At 43.1% G+C, this 24,440-nt stretch overlaps 2 protein-coding genes across 2 annotated transcripts in view; one reads left to right on the forward strand and one right to left on the reverse strand.

The window, feature by feature from the left end:
* Positions 1-2,857, forward strand: part of LOC138977112 (uncharacterized) — a 3,735-nt gene extending 878 nt beyond the window's left edge. The window contains exon 1 of the mRNA XM_070350020.1: positions 1-2,857. This exon is cut by the window's left edge and continues 878 nt beyond it. Coding sequence (XP_070206121.1) covers positions 1-2,857 — 2,857 coding nt within the window.
* A 7,486-nt stretch (positions 2,858-10,343) lies between these two features.
* On the reverse strand, positions 10,344-23,967 carry LOC138975429 (probable RNA-binding protein 19). The gene is made up of 10 exons (XM_070348107.1): positions 23,820-23,967; positions 23,207-23,277; positions 22,782-22,875; positions 16,926-17,033; positions 15,967-16,033; positions 15,050-15,185; positions 14,506-14,619; positions 12,893-12,995; positions 11,924-12,047; positions 10,344-10,965 (listed from the first exon to the last, which is right to left on the reverse strand). The coding sequence occupies exons 3-10, from the start codon at positions 22,857-22,859 to the stop codon at positions 10,913-10,915; spliced, it is 783 nt and encodes a 260-aa protein (XP_070204208.1). The 5' UTR covers positions 22,860-22,875; positions 23,207-23,277; positions 23,820-23,967; the 3' UTR covers positions 10,344-10,912.
* Between the last annotated feature and the right edge of the window lie 473 nt (positions 23,968-24,440).

Here is a 24,440-nt window from a genome sequence, read left to right on the forward strand (position 1 = left end):
GCTTCCTCACCACCTCAGACAGAAGTGGGTCATGCGTGCAGCGACATACAAAAGCGATCACCGCGTCCCATTCCCCCCCTTTGAGTTTTTTGTGGACTTCGTTAAAACTTGCGCCACAATTCAGAACGACCCGGCCTTCAATTTGGAGAATGACAAAAAGGCCAAGCCAGTGCTCTCCAGAAAGACCAACCTTGAAGCAAACCCCGAGTTTTGCCCAATCCACACAACCGCAAGGCACTCTTTGCTGGAGTGTAAAGGCTTCGCAGCAAAATCACTCAGTGAGAAGAAGGCAACCCTGAAGGAGAAAGGAGTGTGCTACAGATGCCTTTCTTCCACCAGCCACAGGGCAAAGGACTGCAATATGTCGGTCAAGTGCAGTGTCTGCTCTGGAAGGCACCACACCACCATGCATCAGGACAGACCATCAGCATCCTTGAATCCCATCAGAGAGCATGGCGGGGAGGTGTCCGCAAAGTGCACCACCTTGTGCAAAGGGGGTCACCTGAGCAGATCCTGCGGCAAGGTGGTGAAGGTCAAAGTTTTTCCCCCTGATGAGACCAAGGGGATCCAGGTTTACGCGATCTTGGATGACCAAAGCAACGCCTCCCTGGCAACGCCGGAGCTGATGGATCAGCTAGGCTCGTCCCCCAGTGAAATTGAATATCAGCTAACGTCCTGCGGCGGAACACAAGCGATGAGTGGTCGTCAGCTCCGGAACATCACTGTCCAGTCCACTGACGGAAGGTCCTTGACCTTGCCCCACGTACTTGAATGCGACACCATTCCAAACGATCGATCAGAAATCCCTTCTTCTGAAGTGGCCCAACATCATGGCCATCTCAATCGCATAAGGAAAAGAATCCCTCCTCTCGACAAAGAAATCCCCATCGCACTGCTGATTGGACGGGACCTCCCTGAAGCCCACCACGTGCTGGAGCAAATTGTTGGCCCACCGAAATCGCCATTTGCACAGCGACTGCCTCTTGGCTGGGTAATCATCGGGGATGTGTGCCTCAACAAAGTCCACAGACCATCGACCATCAGAGTTGCCAAGACGAACGTCATTGATGGAAGAAGGACCATTTTTGAACCTTGCCCGTTCAACTTGAAGGTTGACGTCGCCAAAGATGTCGGAGCTGAAGTTTTCCAGCGAACGCCAGAAGATGACAAGGTTGGGCTGTCCGTGGAGGACAAAGCATTTTTGGCTCTCATGGATGAGAAATTCAAGCAAAATGAAGAAGGGCGTTGGTCGGCTCCTCTTCCCCTGAGATCGGAAAAACCAATCCCCACCTGCAATCGGTCCCAAGCTGTCAGTCGTGCCAAGGCCTTGGAGGCATCACTGAAGAAGAACCCCGTAAAAAGAGAACACTTCTTCCAGTTTATGGAGAAGATCCTGAAGAGTGGCTCCGCTGAAGAGGTCCCCCAGGGTAAAGCTGGACACTGCTGGTACCTTCCACTTTTCGGAGTGTACCACCCCAAAAAACCTGACAAAATCCGCGGTGTATTCGACTCGTCAGCGACCTTCGAAGGCGTCTCTCTGAACTCGCTGCTGCTGTCTGGGCCAGACTTGACAAACAGCCTCCTTGGCATTCTGCTGAGGTTCCGCAGAGATGCAGTGGCAATAGCTGGGGACATAGAACAGATGTTCTACCAGTTTTTCGTTGACCAAGAACACAGAGATCTCCTACGCTTCTTTTGGTACCGAGGCAACAACTTTGACGCACCCCTCGTGGAATACAGGATGTGTGTCCATGTCTTTGGCAACAGTCCATCTCCAGCGGTTGCTACCTACGGCCTCCGGAAGAGCATTGCCCACAGTGCACCAGATGTGAAGAAGTTCGTCGAGCGGGACTTCTATGTTGACGACGGGATCACCTCCGTTCCTGAAGTCGACCAAGCTGTCCACCTCATGCAGCGCACGCAAAGAGAACTTCAAAAAAACGGCGGGATCAATCTCCACAAGGTTGTTTCAAATAGCAGGAGTGTTTTGGCAGCCTTTCCCAGAGAAGAACTGTCCACGGAGCTGCAAAACCTCCAGCCTACTGACCCCTTACCAACTCATGGATGTTTGGGTTTGAGCTGGAACTTGGAAAGAGATACATTTGACATTTCCCCCCAGGTTTCCAATGGAGATTTTTCTCGAAGAGGGGTCTTATCCACCGTCAACGGGATTTATGACCCTCTTGGTTTCCTCGCTCCAGCAACCATCAGTGGCAAGATTTTCCTGCGAGAGGTGTCTCCAGATGGCAAGGCCTGGGACAAACCCATCCCGGACAACTTCCGCCACCGTTGGGAGCTGTGGAAGCAGTCCCTCCAAGACATCAAAGGGCTCGAAACACCTCGCATGTTTCTTTCAACATCCCTTACCCAGTCACCCGATGCTAAATACCACGTCTTCTGCGATGCTTCAGAGAAGGCTATCTCTTCGGTGGCCTACGTTCAGGTGCTCCATGAACCTGATTCCCCCCTCATTCTGAACCCGTCAATGCTGCTGACGCAAAAGAGTGGCGAAAGTCAACCTTTACCTGACTACAGCAACTTGAAAGACTGTTACAAACAACACTGGAAGCATGTTCAGGTACTGTCCAACGCCTTTTGGAAGAAGTGGAAAGAGGAGTACCTGCAGGAGCTACAGCAGAGGAGGCGGTGGATGCAGACTGAAGAGAACCTCAAGGAGAATAGTCTGGTTCTTCTCAGGGACCCTTCGGTGCCTCGCAACAGTTGGCCGGTCGGTTTGGTGGTCCGCACCTTCCCAACTGACCGCGACAATCTTGTTCGGTCGGTTGAGATCCGAGTGATCAAAGACAATCAGGCCAAACTCTACGTCAGGCCTATCACAGAACTGATTCCTCTCTAGTAAGCCTACACCGATGACTGACTCGGTTGTGAACCACAGACTGAGAACAGACAGTTACCGTTGCTACACATTTTTTGTTTGCTTGCCTACCTACTTTTGAGTGCAGGACTTCTTCCTTTATTTTACTACTGATTTCCTTTCCTGTCTTATTAGTGATATCGAGTAGATATCAGGCGGGGGGTGTTCTGTCTCCGACAGTATTTTTAATTTTCTTTTAATTTCGTTTCGTTCATTCCAGTTGAAAGAATATGTGCAGAAGTATAAGGGAGATCATTGTGCTTTGTAAAGTTTTATTTGGTAGTTTCCCCTGAATCTGTCCTTGGACGGTTTCTCTCTCCCTCTCTTTTAAGAGGTCTGGTGGCCCACGAAGTGTGAGTAATTTTCATTTCTTTTAATAAAGGATCCGACTCTATTATGATTTACATTGTTTTTGAGGTTGTAATCATTTGTGTGATCGCTCTTGACACACATTTTTTGGTAGAGTAAGATTTGCAGTCTTCCACGTGGTTGTCGAGCTATTCCGCCATTTTTTCCTTGTTGTAGATCTGGTTTAGTTTTTTGAGTTTGTGATTTTGTTCATTTGAGAGTGTTGTTAGTGTTGTTGTAGGAATTATAGTAGAAGTAAGAAGCGTGCCGACTTCGGTCGATGTAGTATTTTGTTGGTTTTAAGTTATGGTAAAAGAAAACGACTCGGAACGAAGGCCCCAGTGCTCCATTTGTGTAATTGGATAATTCGATTTTTTGTGTACGCCATTTGCCACCAAGCGTTGGTTTTTCGGTCGCGACTGCGGTGGTTTAGAGGTTGCGATTTTGTGTTTTGATTCTTTTCATATTAGTTTGTACTTTTTCTTATGGTTTCTTTTGTTTATATATGTTTCAGTTTTTTACCGTCTTCACTTCACTTTACAATAAAGAATCTTGGTAAAACTATCTGGGGCGTGAGCGCAAGAATCCGCGAGCCAGAATAGTCACACTTCAACTGCTCAGCACAGAGAACCAACAGGCCGCCATTTGCCGAGCTAGTCAACGCAACGTAAACAAAACCCCTTCGCAGCTCAGACGTGACAGACAATGATCCCAACAATTTAACAGCAAAGAGGTATGCGTTTCTTCTGTTGATACAGCTGATCGATCATCTGCGAAATCATGCCAGCACAACATCAGGCATAATTCACACAAACACGTACGACAAAGTTCCCGACGTTAGGCACAAACAGAAAATGAGACTACACGCCGACGAACGCATTGACAGCGAGGCAAGCTGTGTTGTGAACATTGAAGCACGTGAATCACGGAGCCACATTCCATCCAAGCTGACGGAACCTGCCTTGCAGCAATCCGTTGACTCCACATGCGTGGCCACTGACAGTGACAAGGACAGATATTTTACGTCAGAGAGTGATACAGAGGAACCAGTGGAAAAGCAGTTGACTAAAGCTGAAAAGGATGCTTTGGAAAGGGAGTACAGTCTAGGGGAAGTAAAAGCACTTGCTTTAGAAATTACTACGAACCCCAGAACACGAAAGAAAGTGATTAGAATGGTGTACAATGCTTCATCCAAACAGCTGCTTGCAAAATCAGATGACTTCATGTTCACCTACGATTGTACCAAAGCTGAAACATTGTACTGGACGTTATTCAGGGACAAAGCAGACATGAGTTATGATGAATCAGAACGACTGGCATTTATTGAGGAGCCTGCGGATGTGCGACGAACACTGTACCTTATTGAGATAAATCATATCGCCAAGGATTTGCATGCACTGGTTACACTTCTCAGAGCCTACCTTCAGACTTGAACTTTGATCGCTGTTGTATCACATTTACGTATCATTACATGCTGCTTCTCTTGCAAAACTCGTAAAGCACTACTACTATATTTTGCAGCTGATACTGGTAAAACGTTAATACTCTATGATTGTATTAAAACATTATTGTACATAATGCACTGGAAACATTTTCAAACATAATGTGGTTAACTTCTATTTCACCTCAATGAGCGAGGGCGGGATGAAAAAAAAAAGTAGTTTAGCATTTCCTATTCTGTTACAGTGTTAAGATAAAGATCAATTCAATTCAATTTAATTCAATTCAATTCAATACAATCATCTCTCCCTCATTCTCGTTCTCATAAATAGGACTCAAACCATACCGGCACGGTGGCCTAGTGGTAAGGCGTCCGCCCCGTGATCGGGAGGTCGTGGGTTCGAAACCCGGCCGGGTCATACCTAAGACTTTAAAATTGGCAATCTAGTGGCTGCTCCGCCTGGCGTCTGGCATTATGGGGTTAGTGCTAGGACTGGTTGGTCCGGTGTCAGAATAATGTGACTGGGTAAGACATGAAGCCTGTGCTGCGACTTCTGTCTTGTGTGTGGCGCACGTTATATGTCAAAGCAGCACCGCCCTGATATGGCCCTTCGTGGTCGGCTGGGCGTGAAGCAAACAAACAAACAAACAAGCACATTTCACTGCTGTACAGCATACATCGTCCCCAAATACCTGTGTCTGTGTGTCACCGACTTAGTTGCTCTGCAGAGTGTGTGTGTGTGTGTGTAATACTGCCTTGCTGCAGAGTTTGTGTTATACCGCTTTGCTCTGCTGAGTGTGTTTGTGTTAATTACGGTCTGTCTGTCTGTATATTCTTTTGTCTGTCCGTCTGTCATTCAAGGGTAAGGGGGTGTCCTTAACCTCTCCTTTGTTGTCTCGGTCTGTCTCTCTGTCTCTGTCTATCTGTCTATGTCGCTCTTTCTGACTCTCTCCCTCTCAGCGGAGATCAAAGCCAATGAAAAACACACATCTCTGAAGCAGTTTTAGCTTGTGCCTCCAAATGACTGCTGTACAACAACCAGACCCCATCTGACTGCTGTTTGGGAAACAGTCCCCAATTCACTGCTGTACACCATTTACGTATCATTACATGCTGTTTCTCTTTCGAAACTTGTAAAGCACTACTTCTATTTTGCAGCTGATACTGGTAAAATGTTAATACACTATGATTGTATTGAAACATTATTGTACATAAAGCACTGGAACATTTTCAAACATAATATGGTTAACTTCTATTTCAACTCAATGGGCGAGGGCGGGATGGAAAAAAAAACATTTTAGCATTTCTTGTTCTGTTACAGTGTTAAGATAAAGATAAATTCAATTCAATTTAATTCAATTCAATTTAATACAACTCTCTCTCCCTCATTCTCATTCTCATAAATCAGACTCAAACCATCCGTTGTCAGGGTCGTGAATGCTAGCTACTGACTGGATTGGAAATACTCTTATGTCGCCTAGCGCCATATGTAACTGATGAAACCATTCATAGCACAGCGCAGAGCTATCGGTTTTTGGACGTCCCCATTTCACTGCTATACAGCAAACATCGTCCCCAAATAACTGTGTCTGTGTGTCACCGACTTAGTTGCTCTGCAGAGTCTGTGTGTGTAATACTGCCTTGCTCTGCTGAGTTTGTGTGTTATACCGCTTTGCTCTGCTGAGTGTGTGTGTTTGTGTTAATTACGGTCTGTCTGTATATTCTTTTGTCTGTCCGTCTGTCACTCAAGGGTAAACCGGCACGATTAGCTTAGTGGTAAGGCGTCCGCCCCGTGATCGGGAGGTCGTGGGTTTGAACCTCGGCCGGTGTCACGATTTCATCTTTCGCCTGTGTACATATTTCCCCCTCGATATTTACTCGAGACCGAAATGTTGTTTCCTGGTAAAATTAAGAAGAGAAATTATTTATGGACGAAAAGCATGTCAGTTTCTTGCATGTGAAAAAAATTGGTTGTGAAATTAAATAGATTTCACTCCCAAAATCGAATTCTTCGAAAACGTGTACCGAGTGGTTACGTCCCTTGAGTAAGAAGGGAAACATTTTAGGATGAATCAAATTTCTAAGTTAAATAAAATAATTGGTTGGACAAATTTGGCCCCATGAATGTAAGGTACACAAGGTCGCTCATCAGTACTATCGAAGGGTGTTTTTTTTGTTCAGTGTAGAGTTTATACTAGATCAACGAGGCCGAAAATCGAAATATCAACACGGCGAAAGATGAAAACGTCACACCGGGTCATACATAAGACTTTAAAATTGGAAATCTAGTGGCTGATCCACATCCCATTTTGGTGCAATCCCATTTTGCCGCCGTCCCATTTTTTTCCCTATCCCATTTTCGCGACATTTCACAAGCCAAGCGTCATTTTATAAAATTTATAATTTTGGATGATTAATGAGATGAGGATGATTATAATGATGATGCTATGGATTTCCAATTTGGATTGAGACTACGTGACAGGGCATTTTACTAACATGTCATAACAATAGCGCGACATCCCATTTTGACACCATATTCCATTTGGCCGCCATGCCGTTTCACCGTATTCCATTTATCCCCCATCCCATTGTCGCGACATTTCACAAGCCAAGCGTCATTTTACTACCGTGTCATAACAATAGCACGTCATCCCATTTTGACACCATCCCATTTGGCCGCCATCACATTTTTTATTTATTCTTCTTGCCAAGCCTCACTATACTACTATACTGCGTTATTCAACTAGGAAGACATTCCGTTTAGGCCAAATTCCATTTTTGCCACAATCCAAAATGTCGCGAAATAGAGATGGCGGCAAAATGGGATGACGGCAAAACGGCATGGCGACAAAATGGAATGTGGCGCTAGTGGTTTGACACGGTGGTAAAATGACACATGGCCTATGAAATGTCGCAAAAATGGGATGGGGGCAAAATGGGATAACGGCGAAACGGGATTGCGCCAAAATGGGAAGTGGAGCTAATGGTACATGACATGGTGGTAAAATGACACTTGGCCTGTAAAATGTCGCAAAAATGGGATGGGGGCGAAATGGGCTAACGGCCAAACGGGATTGCGCCAAAATAGGATGTGGGGCTATTGGTACATGATATGGTGGTAAAATGACACTAGGCCTGAGAAATGTCGCCAAAATGGGATGGGGGCGAATTGGGATAACGGCGAAACAGGACTAATAGATCCCTTGACTTGGGGTAGTTCGACTCTGTCACTGCTAGCTTTCCACTCGGAGGAAGCGACCGGAATTTCCCAACGATGGGACATCCTAGTAATTATTTTTTTTTTTTAATTCCTAAAATTAACAGAGTCGCGCTACCCCAAAAGTCAAGGAATTTCGTGTTTGTCCCTTGACTTTGGAGATGACAAGAAAATATCGGGCGCAAAAACGTGATTTGTAAAATTTTTCACAACATATGTCGCCTAGCGCCATGTATGTGATGAAACCATTCATATAGCTCTGCGGGAGCTCTGCACTTTTGGACGTCCCCATTTCACTGCTGTACAGCAAACATCGTCCCCAAATACCTGTTTGTTTCTAAAAAATCACGCTGGAGGTTGCATTTTATGTAATAACCTCCTGAAATGAGTTTTGACACTTTAGAATGGCATGTAAAATGACACATAACCTATGAAATGTCGCAAAAATGGGATGGGGGCAAAATGGGATAACGGCCAAACGGGATTGCGTCAAAATGGGACGTGGAGCTAATGGTACATGACATGGTGGTAAAATGACACTTGGCCTGTAAAATGTCGCAAAAATGGGATGGGGGCGAAATGGGCTAACGGCGAAACGGGATTGCGCCAAAATGGGATGTGGAGCTAATGGTACATGATATGGTGGTAAAATGACACTTGGCCTGAGGAATGTCGCCAAAATGGGATGGGGGCGAATTGGGATAACGGCGAAACAGGACTAATAGATCCCTTGACTTGGGGTAGTGCGACTCTGTCACTGCTAGCTTTCCACTCGGAGGAAGCGACCGGAATTTCCCAACGATGGGACATCCTAGTAATTAATTTTTTTTTTTAATTCTTAAAATTAACAGAGTCGCGCTACCCCAAAAGTCAAGGAATTTCGTGTTTGTCCCTTGACTTTGGAGATGACAAGAAAATATCGGGCGCAAAAACGTGATTTGTAAAATTTTTCACAACATATGTCGCCTAGCGCCATGTATGTGATGAAACCATTCATATAGCTCTGCGGGAGCTCTGCACTTTTGGACGTCCCCATTTCACTGCTGTACAGCAAACATCGTCCCCAAATACCTGTTTGTTTCTAAAAAATCACGCTGGAGGTTGCATTTTATGTAATAACCTCCTGAAATGAGTTTTGACACTTTAGAATGGCATTTAACGCTCATTGAAGTTTTAACAAACTTTCTAACACCTAAAACATTCATAGCACCGATAACGTAATTCTAGCTCTGCACTTTGTGTACACATACGTCCCCATTTCACTGCTGTACAGCAAACATCGTCCCCAAATGTCTGTTTTTCTAAAAATCACGCTGGAGGTTGCATTTTATGTAATAACCTCCTGAAATGAGTTTTCACACTTTAAAATGGCATTTAACGCTCATTGAAGTTTTAAGAAACTTTCTAACACTTAAAACAAAAGAGACCCCAAATGCCTGTGTTTTGAGCAAGATGGCATTTTGATACACAGCCGACCCCAAATGACTGTAAAACCACCTATGTGTGTGTGTGTGTGTGTATGTTACTTGTAAACTTTGATTGAGCACTGGCAAACACTCTGGAAGAGACTTCACAGCAATAACAATTCCAGAGTTGTAATGCCATCAGGAAGTGACACTTGAACAACAGTAGGAGAGATGATTAGAGCACCATCCGAGCATGTCTGGCCCGGTGTCCGCACAGCTGATTAAATCAGGCATGGGAATTGAACAAATAATAGTAAAGTCGACGGCGGGAAGGGCCTAATCTTACAAGGGGGGTCCGGGGGCATGCTCCCCCGGAATTTTGTTCTCTCCAAAGAACCCAAATGGTGCAATTTCGTGTAATCTGAGCTCCAAGTTTGTCTTTATCCTTTGTGTAACTTTTTCTCATCCGCTGTAAAACTGATGTGCATATTCTCTGAGCAAGATGTTATCTTTAATACTGGAGGTCAGTTTAGTCCATCTCTCCGGACATCTGGAATTGGTTAACACTGCAGTATCCTTTACTTGGACAAATGGATCATTAGTCGCAAAGGAAATGGAATGTACTATGTGTAAGTATTTGTGTGTTGTTAGCAAGATACATTTTAGTTTGTATCGTTTCTGTTGTGTGTTTTCATTTTTTAGCTTTGTGTTTTTTAAGTTGTTTTTTTTAGTCAGTTTGTACTGACTGCTTGTCATTGGTTTTTGAAATAGGTTAATGGGTCCGCGTTTTTGTGTACATGTACATGAAATATTTTTTATGTTTTCGTTTTGATGAACAAAGTCATACTCATAGCAGTCGTATCACATTATGTGAAAAAGTTTTAAATTATTTAAAACAAGCATACAGTAGAAAGCACACACACACACACAAACACACATCAAGTTCACACACACACACACACACACACACACACACACACAAACACACACACACACACACACACGCACACACACACTTCTTGCAATCAAACAATTTCATTTGTCATACATTTAACATCAGGTTAATATCTTGTTTATTTGAAGTGCATTTCGGCCATAACAGCAAGATAAATCCCATATGCAACCGAGTATCAGGGACTCACAAAAGTTTACACACACGCACACGCACGCACACACACACACACACACACACACACACACACACACACACACACACACACACACACACTTGTCTCTTTCTTTGACACAATTACACATCTTCTAAATCCTTCTACAACATATTTTCTGCTGTGCACACACACACAAAACGTAGTTAAACCTTTCATCACAAGGAGAACACAACTCGACCTCCAATTCAAGAAAAAGTTAAGCTTTTGCAAAAAAAGAAAACAGGGTATTCCAATTGACCAGAATGATACTGTTTTGAAAGTCATATCAACAGAGACGGCCTCAACAACCTTGTATCTAGCACGAGCCTATCGATCATGATTGGCTCCTCACTATTGCTGAAAGTTGGCAGTAGAACTTCCTTTCCAAAGTGTTGTGGGAACAGAGCTGAGACTGCTTACTTCACTTGAAAACTCTCCAAGCGTATCAGGCGAAAGCAAAGAAGCCAGACACTCAGCTCACTCCAGTGCATCCATGATAGCTTTCTTCCGCAGTTTTCTTGAGGGACCACCTGAAGAGCAATATAAGGATATATTGCTATTTCTTATGTTACGTGGATTTCCATTGGTCAATTGGGCAAAACTGAGCTCATTGTAAAAGTGATATCGACGACATTTCCGTCGATATCAGTTTTGATATCGACGACCTCTTTATTGCTTCCCCACTTCAAAAACAAAAACACCTAAATTTAAAAACAAGCAAATATATATGAAAATGTAATGATCCCAGAATTTAGTTGAGCAAGTGACTAAAGACTTTTTGAAAGGAAAGACATTTTTAAATACTGAAAAGTACAAGAAAAGAGTGAACAAAAAGAAATAATAATCAGAGGGAGGGATATGGAACAGCCAAAACTGAGACAAATACTTTTGTAATTTCTTTACAGTAAATACAAAATGTCTAGAGAATTAGCAATATATCTAACATTGACTGACTGTGTGATGATATCTTCTGCTATTGGTCTGTTTCGACAGTGATATCAAAATCTCGACCTCCGGTCTCGATTTTGATATCACTGTCTCAACAGACCATAGCAGAAGATATCATCACACAGTCCGTCAATATTGGGTAATATAATAACAATAATGATAATGATAATGATAATAATGAAGACTATTAATCACCCCTTCCCACAAATGACCTCACAGCGATGTACACCGACACAACACACACACACACACACACACACACACACACACACGCGCACAAACACACACACACACACGCACACAAACACACACACACACGCACACAAACACACACACACACACTCTCTCCCTTACTCACACAAGCAAGAGTCTAAACAATCCCCCTAAAATAGTTTTTTCTTCTTAAAAAAAATAACACAAAATTGTGCAGTCTGTCGCAATCTGGGGATTTTAAGAATCATACCTTGAGCTTTGAAAACGTCTAAAATCTGCCAAATGACCAACAAATCTTACGTCTGCCAACACATAACTTCCACCTACCATCATGAAACTTCTGTGCCGTTTTGCGCTGCAGATCCTCAACGGTCTCCACGGTATTGGCCCACTCCAGTACTAGCCTGCGCCCATACAAATGAGTCGAGTGACACAGGGCGTCAAATGCACGCTGAAACAAAGAACAAAGCAGGATAGTTCATTCACATTCACATCACAAAATAGGTCAAGTGACACAGGGCGTTAAACGCACGCTAAATCAAAGAACAAAGCGGGATAGTTCATTCACACCACAGTCACATCTCTCTATGCTGTGCGCAATAGTGCAGCAAGTGAAGTTGCTTTACACTGCTGTCATGTTTCAGTTCTCAAGTTCTAACTGCGACTTCTTTACTCTCCAGCCAGCTGCTTTCCGTGCTTTTCCAGTACAGTGGAACCCTTCTCCCCCTCTCCCTCCCCCCCCTCACCCCAATGTAAGACCTCTGCCCTTTTAACACCTTGCTTTTTAAAGGTTTTCTGTTCATAACCTCTGTACATTTACCACCACTGTAAGACTCCCTCCTTTTAAAGACCTGAATTTCGGAGATGTCTAGAGGTCAGAAAAGGGGGTTTCCCCTGTGTGCTTCTCTGTGCATCGTTTTTCTTCATATTTGTGCTTGACAGAATCGAAGCGCTTTGTGCATGACAATGTTTTTTCTGGGGAACATTGTGAAGTATGCCTTGTAAAATACTGTCCTGAAAATAAAGTAGCTAATTATTCTAAAATAAAACTCTAAAGAAAGCTTGACAGAATCATGACCAGTTGTGAGACTTTGTGTCAAAGGCAACCATAATAATAATAATAATAAAACGAGAATTTATAACGCGCACATATCTCACCACAAGGCGACTCAAGCCAGTCAAGGCGCACTCATACACATTCTTTTTGCATTAACAACTCAAGCACACTCATATACACTTACGCATAAATCACATGAAGATGACAAGGCAACAACACAAACATCTTCTAATGCTCACCTTTGCATCCTGTTTTGTCAAAAAGTCGACAAAGCCAAAACCTTGAATGCCAGGACCGCTGCTTTTCTTTGGTACCCGCACATACTTGAGCTCCCCAAATACTCTGAAAACAACGCAATATGACTTTGAGATAACAGTTGGCAGCTCTGGACCTGTCCATAATGACCATATTTGGTCTGTTCCTGGGGGAGTCGCTATAGACAGATTTGACTGTATCTGGAAATAACATGTTCTACAGGACTGCAAGAACCTCAAGCCCTTGAGGACAGAGACGGGCGGGGATGTAGCTCAGTCGGTAGCGCGCTGGATTTGTATCCAGTTGGCCGCTGTCAGCGTGAGTTCGTCCCCACGTTCGGCGAGAGATTTATTTCTCAGAGTCAACTTTGTGTGCAGACTCTCCTCGGTGTCCGAACACCCCCCCGTGTGTACACGCAAGCACAAGACCAAGTGCGCACGAAAAAAATCCTGTAATCCATGTCAGAGTTCGGTGGGTTATAGAAACACGAAAATACCCAGCATGCTTCCTCCGAAAACGGCGTATGGTTGCCTAAATAGCGGGGTAAAAAACGGTCATACACGTAAAATTCCACTCGTGCAAAAAACACGAGTGTACGTGGGAGTTTCAGCCCACGAACGCAGAAGAAGAAGAAGAGGACAGAGACTTGGCCCAGGCCGACGACCCTCCAAGAGAAGCTGCACGGTCCCGTGGAAGCTCTACAAAAGACCACCAGCTTCATACCCAGAGCTGGACTTCAAGTGAAAAGGCGATCGAGAATAAGAAGAGACATGTCCGAAAGTCTTATTACTTTCTTATTACTTTCTTTCTTTCTTTATTTGGTGTTTAACGTCGTTTTCAACCGTTCAAGGTTATATCGCGACGGGGAAAGGGGGAGGGGGGATGGGATAGAGCCACTTGTTAATTGTTTCTTGTTCACAAAAGCACTAATCAAAAAATTGCTCCAGGGGCTTGCAACGTAGTACAATATATGACCTTACTGGGAGAATGCAAGTTTCCAGTACAAAGGACTTAACATTTCTTACATACTGCTTGACTAAAATCTTTACAAACATTGACTATATTCTATACAAGAAACACTTAACAAGGGTAAAAGGAGAAACAGAATCCGTTAGTCGCCTCTTACGACATGCTGGGGAGCATCGGGTAAATTCTTCCCCCTAACCTGCGGGGGGATTTCTTATTACTAGTTGAGCGTATGGCAGCAGTGGGTTTTTTTCTGTCAAAAGGGCTGTAAATTGAAGCTGTTGTGTTATCCCACGTGTATGTGGACACATTCTCAAAGCATATCACAAGCCAGGTGCATGATCATTTCACAGATTTCTCTATTGAAGAAAAACATCTTCCAACAAGGTGTCCGTTTCTCAGCAACAACACATGCGCAACAATTGACGTCATCGTGACGTAACAGTAACCACCAGTGTCATTGTGACCTAACATATAGAATTCTAGAAGAGTGAAGGGAAGATAATGAAAACGACGTTAAACACCAAATAAAGAAAGAAAGAAAGAAAGAAAGGGAAGATAATGAAGAGTATGAACTGATCAGGATTGCTTCCCTTTACCTGTCACCATATAATGAATAGTTGCAACTTACTTAAACAGTTCCTCCACTTCTTTCTTGTTGCACTGGAAGGGGATGTTTCGGATCAGGATCTTTGTGGACCCCTGCTGGCTGCTCGACTGTTTCTTGCGACCAGACTTGGGCTGTCTGCAAACGGGAAATTAAACTTTTTATGTACATTATCTTTAACAAACAAGGTAACTGAAACACACAAAACTAGCCAAGATATGACTAACAAAAAACAAAGAATCTCGGATAAAGATGAGATATTGAAGTGTATGCGTGTTTAGGTGGTATCAGCCATCTGCACTTATGGCAGAATGACCGAGGTCTTTCATGTGCCACTGTGGTGACACAGGGGTGGGACATGGCTACCGTCTCTGGGTCTGCACATCAAGTTGACCCGTGTCCGAACCCGCAACCCTAGGATCACAAGGCCAGTGGATTTCTATAATACCCAACGAAAAAGTTGATGCTTTTTTCTTTAATGTCGGGGCATCACACTCTTTCTCTCTGTGTGTCTGTGTATGTGTGTCTCTCTATCTCTTGTCTGTCCCAACTCTCTCTGTCGACTCACAATGTTTCTCTGTTGGAAATCTTGAGCTCCAGTGTGTGTCCATCCAACTCGGCTTTCTGCAAAGTTTTCAAGGACTGCATCGCTGAGGTTGCTTTCTTGTACTCCACAAATCCGTAGCCCATGGACAGGAATTTGCCTGCACAACAAACAATAACATTTTTTCAAATCTGATTCCTCTCCTGTGCCCCTTACCAAATCTAATAATGTTTGCCATCAAACTACGTTGTATTATTATTTTTCTTCTTTTCACCTTCTGGTTGTATACTAAGCTTGTAAGATGTCAAATCAAAGAATCTCTGTCTGACTGTTTCCGAAGACTGTCTGTCTGGTATCATGATTAGTCGATGAAGGTCCATTTATTGATCATGAATGTTTCATGAACATTCATGAATTTTAATTCATGTAACTTCAAGAATTAATCATGAATTATTCATAACAATTTCGACAGAGTGACTGCCTGTCTGTCTGTTTATTTTTATCACTGTCTCTTTCACGAAACAGTTATTACCTTCAAGTTTTCCCTTATAATTATTACACACTGCTAATGAAGCAGTCTTATCAGATTTGTGACCCTCCACCACGAAATGAGTCGCATGTCACCTCGCGGGGTTCTGCGCTAGGCTTAATATCCGGGGAGTGTCTGGTGACAGTATGAGGGTCACCTTAGTCACAGGCTTATAACTCAAACAGTTTTCGCTCTTTTCTAAAACGGGTTTCACCACTGGATAGAGCATAAAAAACTCTTTAGGAAAATGTAAAAATATGAAAATCATGCAAAGGTGACATCCGACTCATTCCGTAGTGGAGGGTCACATTTGTTCTCTATCTGTCTACCTCTCTATCACCTCTGCACACTTTCTCACACAGCAATCCAGTCATTGTTGTTCTATCAGCCATACTTGTCAAAGAAAGCCTACCTGGATGTTTCATATCTTTTTTCTTGGCAACGGTCACTCTCCGCACATCTCCCGCCCTACTAAACAACTGCAAAGAAAAGCACAATGTCATCATCTATTTAGACAATTTTGAAAAAAGAACAAAAGAAAAAGAACCCCTACAGTGTAAGTGTACAGGTCATGCCCAATGCCAGGAATTGCTGATTTTGCATAATCAGTAAAACACTGCCCATTTCGCGAATTCGGCAGCCAGTACATAACTTTTCCAGCCACCAAAACATTGCATTTGCACTGCTTTAGCTTGCTGTTATTGTTTGTATGGTCTGTGTCGAGCAAAACTCTGAAAATGCATGAAAAACTACACTTGTTGCCATAACTTCCCGTAACTTATCAATGAATGAGCAAGAAAGGCAACCTCCCACCAACCGAGTTCCCTCACCAACCATTCCATCAATCAAACTGGTGAGACAACCAAAGGGAGCTAACATACCGCAGCAAACTCCCCGACAATTATTGTTTTCAAAAAGAGAATTACAGCGGTACCCCCATTTTACGTTCATAACCTCTATAAATGTACCCCCATTTTACGTTCATTTTAAGACTCCCTCCTTTATAAGACCTGTCCCCTGTTTCTTACAGGCGAGAATAGGCGAGATTGGCGAGTGGGGCGAGGAAGTACCGTTTCTTGGGAACACCTCGCCGCGAGTGACGCTAGCCGACGCTAGGTAGCTTTGGGCTTGCTCGCTTGGCGAGAAAACATGGCGGCCACGCAGCTGCCCGTCCGATTGGCTGTCCATGTTTTTTTACCGGCCAGTGCAGACGACCTTTTCGGAATCGACCAATGGTGTTTAATTCTTGCGTAGCTAGCCATTAAACCACAATCTCGCCTCCTAGCTTCGCGAGCGGCTAGCCGAAAGAATATCTCGCCTGAAAGAAACACGCGACTGATTTTCTTAAAAGGGAGATTGCACTGTACTGACCTCTTTCAGGGCATCTTCTTGTGTGTCAAAGTTGAGATTTTTCACAAACACTGTCGATCCTGGTACACTCTCTTCCCCGCTCTCAGACTCCACCCCAGAATCTTCTTGCTGCAACACAAACAAAGCAAAATCTAAAACCAGAATGTACATAATAATTTGTTAACCAAGCAAAGTTCTGAACAGTATTGATTCACAGTCCCCAACCAACATAAGAAAAACCGTAACATTAGAACAACTCAACTGCAGTCAAGTGAAAAAAGTCTTTTATTTCACCAGATCTAACTTTGTGTTGTTCTTTTTTATTACAATAAAAGCAGAGAAAATGTATAGAAATGTTGGATGCGGCAAGTATAATACAAAATTCAATGCTTCGAAACAAAATTGTTAAATGAAATAACTTAAAATAACAGCCGATATTTATTTTTAAAATATTGGATGCTGCAAGAATTACAACACTTTGAAATAACAGTTAAAAAGACAGCCTCAAAAATATATTTTTTAAATATTCATTTTGTTTAAAAAATTAACCAATGTTACCTTTTCTTCACCGACAATGCAATGTAAAACTGATAAGCAACAAAATTCTAAATGATGAGCACCACTGGTCACTGACATCACCTAGTGAAAATGGCAACAAAAATCTAAATCACATTCTAAGACGAACTAGCAAAAGGAGGGAGAAGATGAGGACAAGGAGACGCCTGTATAGATTATCCTACGTTCGTGGGCTGAAACTCCCATGTACACTCATGTTTTCGGTATGAGTGGGTTTTTATGTGTATGACCATCTTGACTCCGCCATTTAGGCAGCCCTATGCCAATTTCGGAAGATGCATGCTTGGTATTTTCGTGTTTCTGTAACCCACCGAACTCTGACATGGATTACAGGATCTTTCGTGTGTACTTGGTCTTGTGCTTGCGTGTACACACGAAGGGGGATAAGGCAATAGCAGGTCTGCACATAAGTTGACCTGGGATATCAAAACCAATTTGTACCCTTTACCCACCACCCGAAAAGTGATCATGGCCGGTGTAACACGAGAAAATTACTCCCACGAGATTTTTACTCCGGAGTAAACATTTCGTACGAAAAAGTTACTCCCTTTACGAAAAAAGCACTCCCCCATTTCACGAGAAAATTACCCAAGACAGGTGAGTTCCGAGTAAACATTTCGTACAAAAATGTTACTCCCATGACGAATAAATAACGAATAAATTACTTCACCCAAACACAAGCAATTTAACTTCCCATGCCAGGTGTACGAAATTGTTACTCTCTTGTCCCCTGTTAGTCTTGGTGCGCGAGATCACTTATTGGCATTATCCCTTCGCCCGCATCCCATTTTTGCGTACGAGATTTTTACTGGAAGTAAAAACAAGTCGCGTAAGGCGAAAATACAATATTTAGTCAAGTAGCTGTCGAACTCACAGAATGAAACTGAACGCAATGCCATTTTTCAGCAAGACCGTATACTCGTAGCATCGTCAGTCCACCGCTCATGGCAAAGGCAGTGAAATTGACAAGAGCGGGGTAGTAGTTGCGCTAAGAAGGATAGCACGCTTTTCTGTACCTCTCTTTGTTTTAACTTTCTGAGCGTGTTTTTAATCCAAACATATCATATCTATATGTTTTTGGAATCAGGAACCGACAAGGAATAAGATGAAAGTGTTTTTAAATTGATTTGGACAATTTAATTTTGATAATAATTTTTATATATTTAATTTTCAGAGCTTGTTTTTAATCCGAATATAACATATTTATATGTTTTTGGAATCAGCAAATGATGGAGAATAAGATAAACGTAAATTTGGATCGTTTTATAAATTTTTATTTTTTTTTACAATTTTCAGATTTTTAATGACCAAAGTCATCAATTAATGTTTAAGCCACCAAGCTGAAATGCAATACCGAAGTCCGGGCTTCGTCGAAGATTACTTGACCAAAATTTCAACCAATTTGGTTGAAAAATGAGGGCGTGACAGTGCCGCCTCAACTTTCACGAAAAGCCGGATATGACGTCATCAAAGACATTTATAAAAAAAAATGAAAAAAACGTATGGGGATTTCATACCCAGGAACTCTCATGTCAAATTTCATAAAGATCGGTCCAGTAGTTTAGTCTGAATCGCTCTACACACACACACACACACACACGCACACACGCACATACACCACGACCCTCGTTTCGATTCCCCCTCGATGTTAAAATATTTAGTCAAAACTTGACTAAATATAAAAATGGGGAGTAAAAATTTCGTGGAGGGAGTAATTTTTTCGTGCCTTGGGAGTTCTTTTCTCGTACGAAAAGTGTACTCGGAGTAAGAATTTCGTACGAAATATTTACTCCGGAGTAAATTTTTCGTGGAGTAAAAATTTCGTCTTACACCGGTTCATTGTTCCACTCAACAGTAGTTTTGTTTGGGAAAAACTGAGCTCTCAGTCTCAGTGAAGACGTGTGTTACAAGCAAGAACACTGGCACACACACACACACACACACACTGACACACACACACGCGGCACGCACGCACACACCACGCACACTGATTACACACACGACACACGAACGCATTTATTTTATTCAGGATTTATTTAACGGAACTAGTCAGCTTGAAGTTGACCAAATATATCACAAAGAATGCAACACGCCAGAAATGCCTCTTTATTTCGTCCATTGGTTACAAATCAACGCAGTAATTAACAATAGTGTAAACAGCTTCCTGAATGCACAACGAAAAAAAAGCGGTTCACGGACATTAGTGTGAAAGTGATGTGTTTCCACACTTAATTGAAGCATGACGTCAAAATGGCTGCATAGGGCCGTCAACCAGTAGAATCGGACATAATTATATGACCATTTTTTTCTACAAGTTTCATCACAATGCCGCCATTCAACGCCAAACCGTCCGAATACGCAAATCAATGCCAAATAGATCGATTCAGTCCTCATTCGTAACTTTAGACCGAAGATAATCAGGGCCAGAGGTATGCTGCATAAAAGTAAAATGCAGTGAAGAAATGTAAGGCATAGAAGGTCACACCGCCGTCTGTAGCTAGTCTTATGGAAACATGTTTTTGGGCCGTACGAGTTTTCAGAACCGGGGGGGGGGAGGAGAAGGGGTATGGATGGGGTTGGGGGTACAGAGAGAGAGAGAGAGAGAGAGAGAGAGAGAGAGAGAGAGGGAGAGAGAGAGAGAGAAAGAAAGACAGAGGCAGAGAGAGACTGAGAGAGAGAGAGAGAGAGACAGAGAGAGAGAAAGACAGAGAGACAGAGAGAGAGACTGAGAGAGAGAGAGAGAGAGAGAGAGAGAGATAGAGAGACAGAGAGAGTGTTTTTGTTACCCAGCTTGTTAAGAATGAAAAGTCGTGAAAATGATGACAATTAGTTGAATCAGAGATCGAGTCCGTATTGTCCAGAAAGATGGAACACGTAAGTGGATCGTACGAGCTTATAGAGGCTAAGAGTGAGACGGGACAGTTTTGTGACATCATTAGTTGGATACAAATAGGACTGAGCGAGGCCGGATACATCATTCGGATCAGTCAACAGAGCTCACATGGTACAGGAAGAAAGGAAGGTAATGTTGAACCGGTGTAAGAATTTCGTACGAAATATTTACTCCGGAGTAAATTTTTCGTGGAGTAAAAATTTCGTGTTACACCGGCTTTAGCGTTGTAGATTCATAGAGCTCTCACAAACCAATCGGCAGTGTTAACGTATTTTTGATACAAGTCACTAATATAAGCAGAAGTAAAGAATAATTCTTGTGAAATTAATCGACGGATTGAGCCCCAAAACTGATTAATTTGGTCATTTGATCGAGGACTTAAAAATAGCTGCGACGGTTATCTAACTTTGGGGTCACATCGTGAGATCGACATGGTTGTCTCCCTACCTAATTGCGCTAACGTTTTAAAGGTTTCTTCTAAACCTCATGTAAAAGAAACGTGGGATATTGTTCTATGAGGAAACGCCGCTTCCTTCCGTACCGTTCATTCCGTTACTTGATTGGTATTTAAAATGACTTTTTATGCTTACACAAGATGTGAACGCGGCGTGTGTGTGTGTATGTGTGTGTGTGTGTGTGTGTGTGTGTTAGTGTGTGGGTATGCCTGTGCAGGGCCGGACTACCGGGGGGGTTATGGGGGTTGCGCAACCCCCCCCCTAGCCTAAACATGTACCTTACTTATTTAATTTTTTTTTTATTATTGCTTATTTTATGCCGTTTCATGCAAGGAGCGACCATTTTCCTATCTCAGAATATGACCTACCCGTCAGCTTCAGGGGGCTTCGCCCCCTGACCCCCACAACGAGGAGGGGGGGTGGGTTCTAGGGTTTCCGGAACCCCCCCCCCCCCAGCCAAAAAATAAAATATTGAATGAGGTATACATTTCTTTATTTTACATTGAGTTTCCATTTTTGGGGTATTAATCAGTGACAAAATCTGCTGCCTGAAACTGGTAATGATCATCCTCAGAATGCACCAGATTGCACCATTTTGCATCCTTTTTTTTCAAAATTATGCCCCCCCGGACCCCCCTAGCAAGCTAGGCGCTTCGCGCCGTCGGCTCGGCGCTTCGCGCCTTCACACCCATATCTTCACAATATACTTTTGAAAAAAACAAGTCATAAAATAAACTGATCCGCCCCTGCCGCCAGGGGGGACATCCCCCTGGGCCACCACTGGCAACCCCCCCCCTCCTCTTCGCCTAGTCCGGCCCTGATGTGTGTGTGTGTGTGTGTGTGTGTGTGTGTGTGTGTGTGTGTATGTGTGTGTGTGTGTATGTGTGTGTGTGTGTGTGTGTGTATGTGTGTGTGTGTGTGTGTGTGTGTGTACGTGTGTTTTAGTATGCGTGTGGGTGTAAGTGAGTGTGTGTATGCAGTTCTGTTAGCACTCTCTTTGGTTGTTGTGTCTGAATGTACTATGTATTGAGTGAACTCAAACCAAAATATATTCCTATGTAATGCACGTGGTTGAAATAAAATCTTATGGCTTTATGTCTTATATGTCTTGCAAGAGCAAGTTCTGCGAACTCAGAGGCTTAGATTGCAGCGGAAAAAACCATTCCTGAATGTACAACGCTAAAGTTCAACATAACCGAAAGGGAAACCAATAGCACGACGAAGCGGGGCAATCTATTCGGGATGCTTTACGAGCTTGGACCACTTGGATGTTCCATCTAGAAGCTGTTGCAGTGTTGTACCGTCAGACGGCGGGTTGGCGCCATTTTGATATTCTTCTGGCACGGACTCATCTGAAGCCGACTTCCGGTGAAAGCCAAGGTCACGAAGGAGCGTGACAAGGTCATCGTAGGTCATTGAAGACACGTCCAGCTCCTGTTGACAGAGTGAAATGAATTGCTGTCCGTGTGCATGTTTTTCTTATTTTCTTCTGTTTTGTGTGTGCGTGTGTGTGCGTCAGTGTTTTGATGTTGTTGTTGTTGTTAATGTTGTTTGTTTGTTGTTGTTGTTGTTTTTGTTTTTGTTGTTGTTGTTGTTTGTCTTGTTGTTGTTGTTTTTGTTGGTGTGTGTGTGTGTGTGTGTGTGTGTGTGTGTGTGTGCACGGTGTTTGTGTGTGTGTCAGTGTGTGCCGGTGTGTGAGTGTGTGTGTGTGTGAAACGCGAGAAAACGTCCTCAAGTTAGAGACACATTATCAGCTTGCCGAGGAGAGAGAGGCCGACTAAAAAAGGCGGCTGGCCCAAACTAAAAAACATAGAGTAGACCTACAGTGTTTGTGCGGCCAGTGTGCGTTCAGTCACAACTCACGGGCGAGGTGAACAATGACTGTCGAGATCTGTGTAAAGTGTGATATTTTAATCAAAAATACAAATAACGTATAAGATACATGGTACTTACAATGACGCCCGCTTCATCGTGTTCCAGATTTATAACAGGAGGAGCCACGTGCTCAGGGGAGGTCAGGAGGTCATACATAACCAGGCCGGGCTTGCTGTACCAGGTCAAGGTCAATTCCTAATGTTCAGTGTTAAATCTGCAATACAGCATGATGATGATGATGATAATGATAATACTGATGACGTCACATGATGACGATGACGATGATGACGATGGTGATGATGATGATGATGATGATGATGATGATGATGATGTTGATGATTTGGAAATCTTGCTGCGTGCTTTCGCGTGTGTGTGAGCTTTCGTGTGTGTGTGTGTGTGTGTGTCAGTGTGTGGGTGTGTGTGTGCAGGCAGGCCGCAGGCACGCACATACGCACGCGCATCCCCCCCACACACACATACATTTTTACGAAAACAAAGGATACTAGAGAAGTTCATCTGCTCTCAGCTGCCGGACGCCTGGATACTTTGCGTCGTACCCTCACTGATCGTTTTTCTGACAGAAGTATCAGAATAAGCAAGTCACGTAAAGCGATATCAAAACATTTGGTCAACCTATCGGCCTATAAAACTGAACTAAAAAGTGTTCACCGAGACTGAGTCCTGGCTGACCGAAACCCGTCTACCGATACAGCGGTTTCTCACGATCATGTACAACAAAGGAATTTGTATAGAATTTGCATAAAACATTGTTTTTGAGTTTAAATATCAATTCAAACCCAACATTTTCATTTTTTGGATTCAGGAAAAAATTAAAGCATCAATATTTAATTTTGTATTGTGTCTGCGATAGAAATGTCGATTCCAAGCGCAATTTCGATTAACAAATTAATCGAGCAAATTTTAAGCTTCAAATCTGAAATGCAACCGTACCCCTTCCACCTCCCCCCCCCCCCCCCCCCATTACATTATTACACAAATTACATATTTACTTAAATTACGTACCCTCCCCCCGCAAAAAAACGAGAAAGAAAGAAAACACACCTCGATATACATATATATAAGACAGAAAATTAAAACTAAATTAAACTGCTTTACCATCAGGACTCCTCTCACTATATTCATTCCGGTCACTTGATGGGATTCGAAATAGCCAGCGAAGATCAGAACCAAAACTGCTAAATTCTTCATCATCACTCTCACTGGTGCAACGCAAAATGTTCAAATCGGAGAAAGGATTGTCCGACAGACTGTGAAATGCGAAACCAGATTTGCATTTTATTGATTAACACAGTGGTTTGGATTATGTGGTTACGTGGCCGAAAGAAACGCACAGACTGTGTGTTGGGCCTGGCGTCAGTTGAAAAAGATCTTCCCTTCCAACAAGATCTTTCAAATCGCGCCAAAGGCTACATGCAATGAAGAATGTAGGTGGCACACCCTTGACCTTGTAAACTTGTATCCGAAACTTTGTCCATGCACGCCATGAAAACAAATCGATGACGATTGGAGACTGTGGATGCTTGAGAGTTGTGTCTGTATTTTCTCTCATTGACATCGGTTGAATGATCATGTTTTCCAGCGTCTGACCATCCCGTTACGGCTGCAGTCAGATGGCCGCACTCTCCCCATGCATGTACATGTACCACTGAATTGAAAGTAGCAACAATCAAGTATAATGTGCACATACAATTAGGAAGCTTAGCTACCCAATTTTAA

The sequence above is a fragment of the Littorina saxatilis genome, linkage group LG9, assembly GCF_037325665.1.
Source record: "Littorina saxatilis isolate snail1 linkage group LG9, US_GU_Lsax_2.0, whole genome shotgun sequence".
Lineage (NCBI taxonomy): Eukaryota > Metazoa > Mollusca > Gastropoda > Littorinimorpha > Littorinidae > Littorina > Littorina saxatilis.

Excerpts from the sequence above, each read along its gene's own strand:
- LOC138975429 (XM_070348107.1), bottom strand. The coding sequence starts at position 22,859 with ATGTATGACCTCCTGACCTCCCCTGAGCACGTGGCTCCTCCTGTTATA. Across the intron at positions 12,048-12,892 it reads TGACAAAACAGGATGCAAAG|CGTGCATTTGACGCCCTGTG; the intron begins GTGAGCATTAGA and ends TCTTTGTTTCAG. Across the intron at positions 10,966-11,923 it reads GGCACAGAAGTTTCATGATG|GTGGTCCCTCAAGAAAACTG; the intron begins GTAGGTGGAAGT and ends ATTGCTCTTCAG.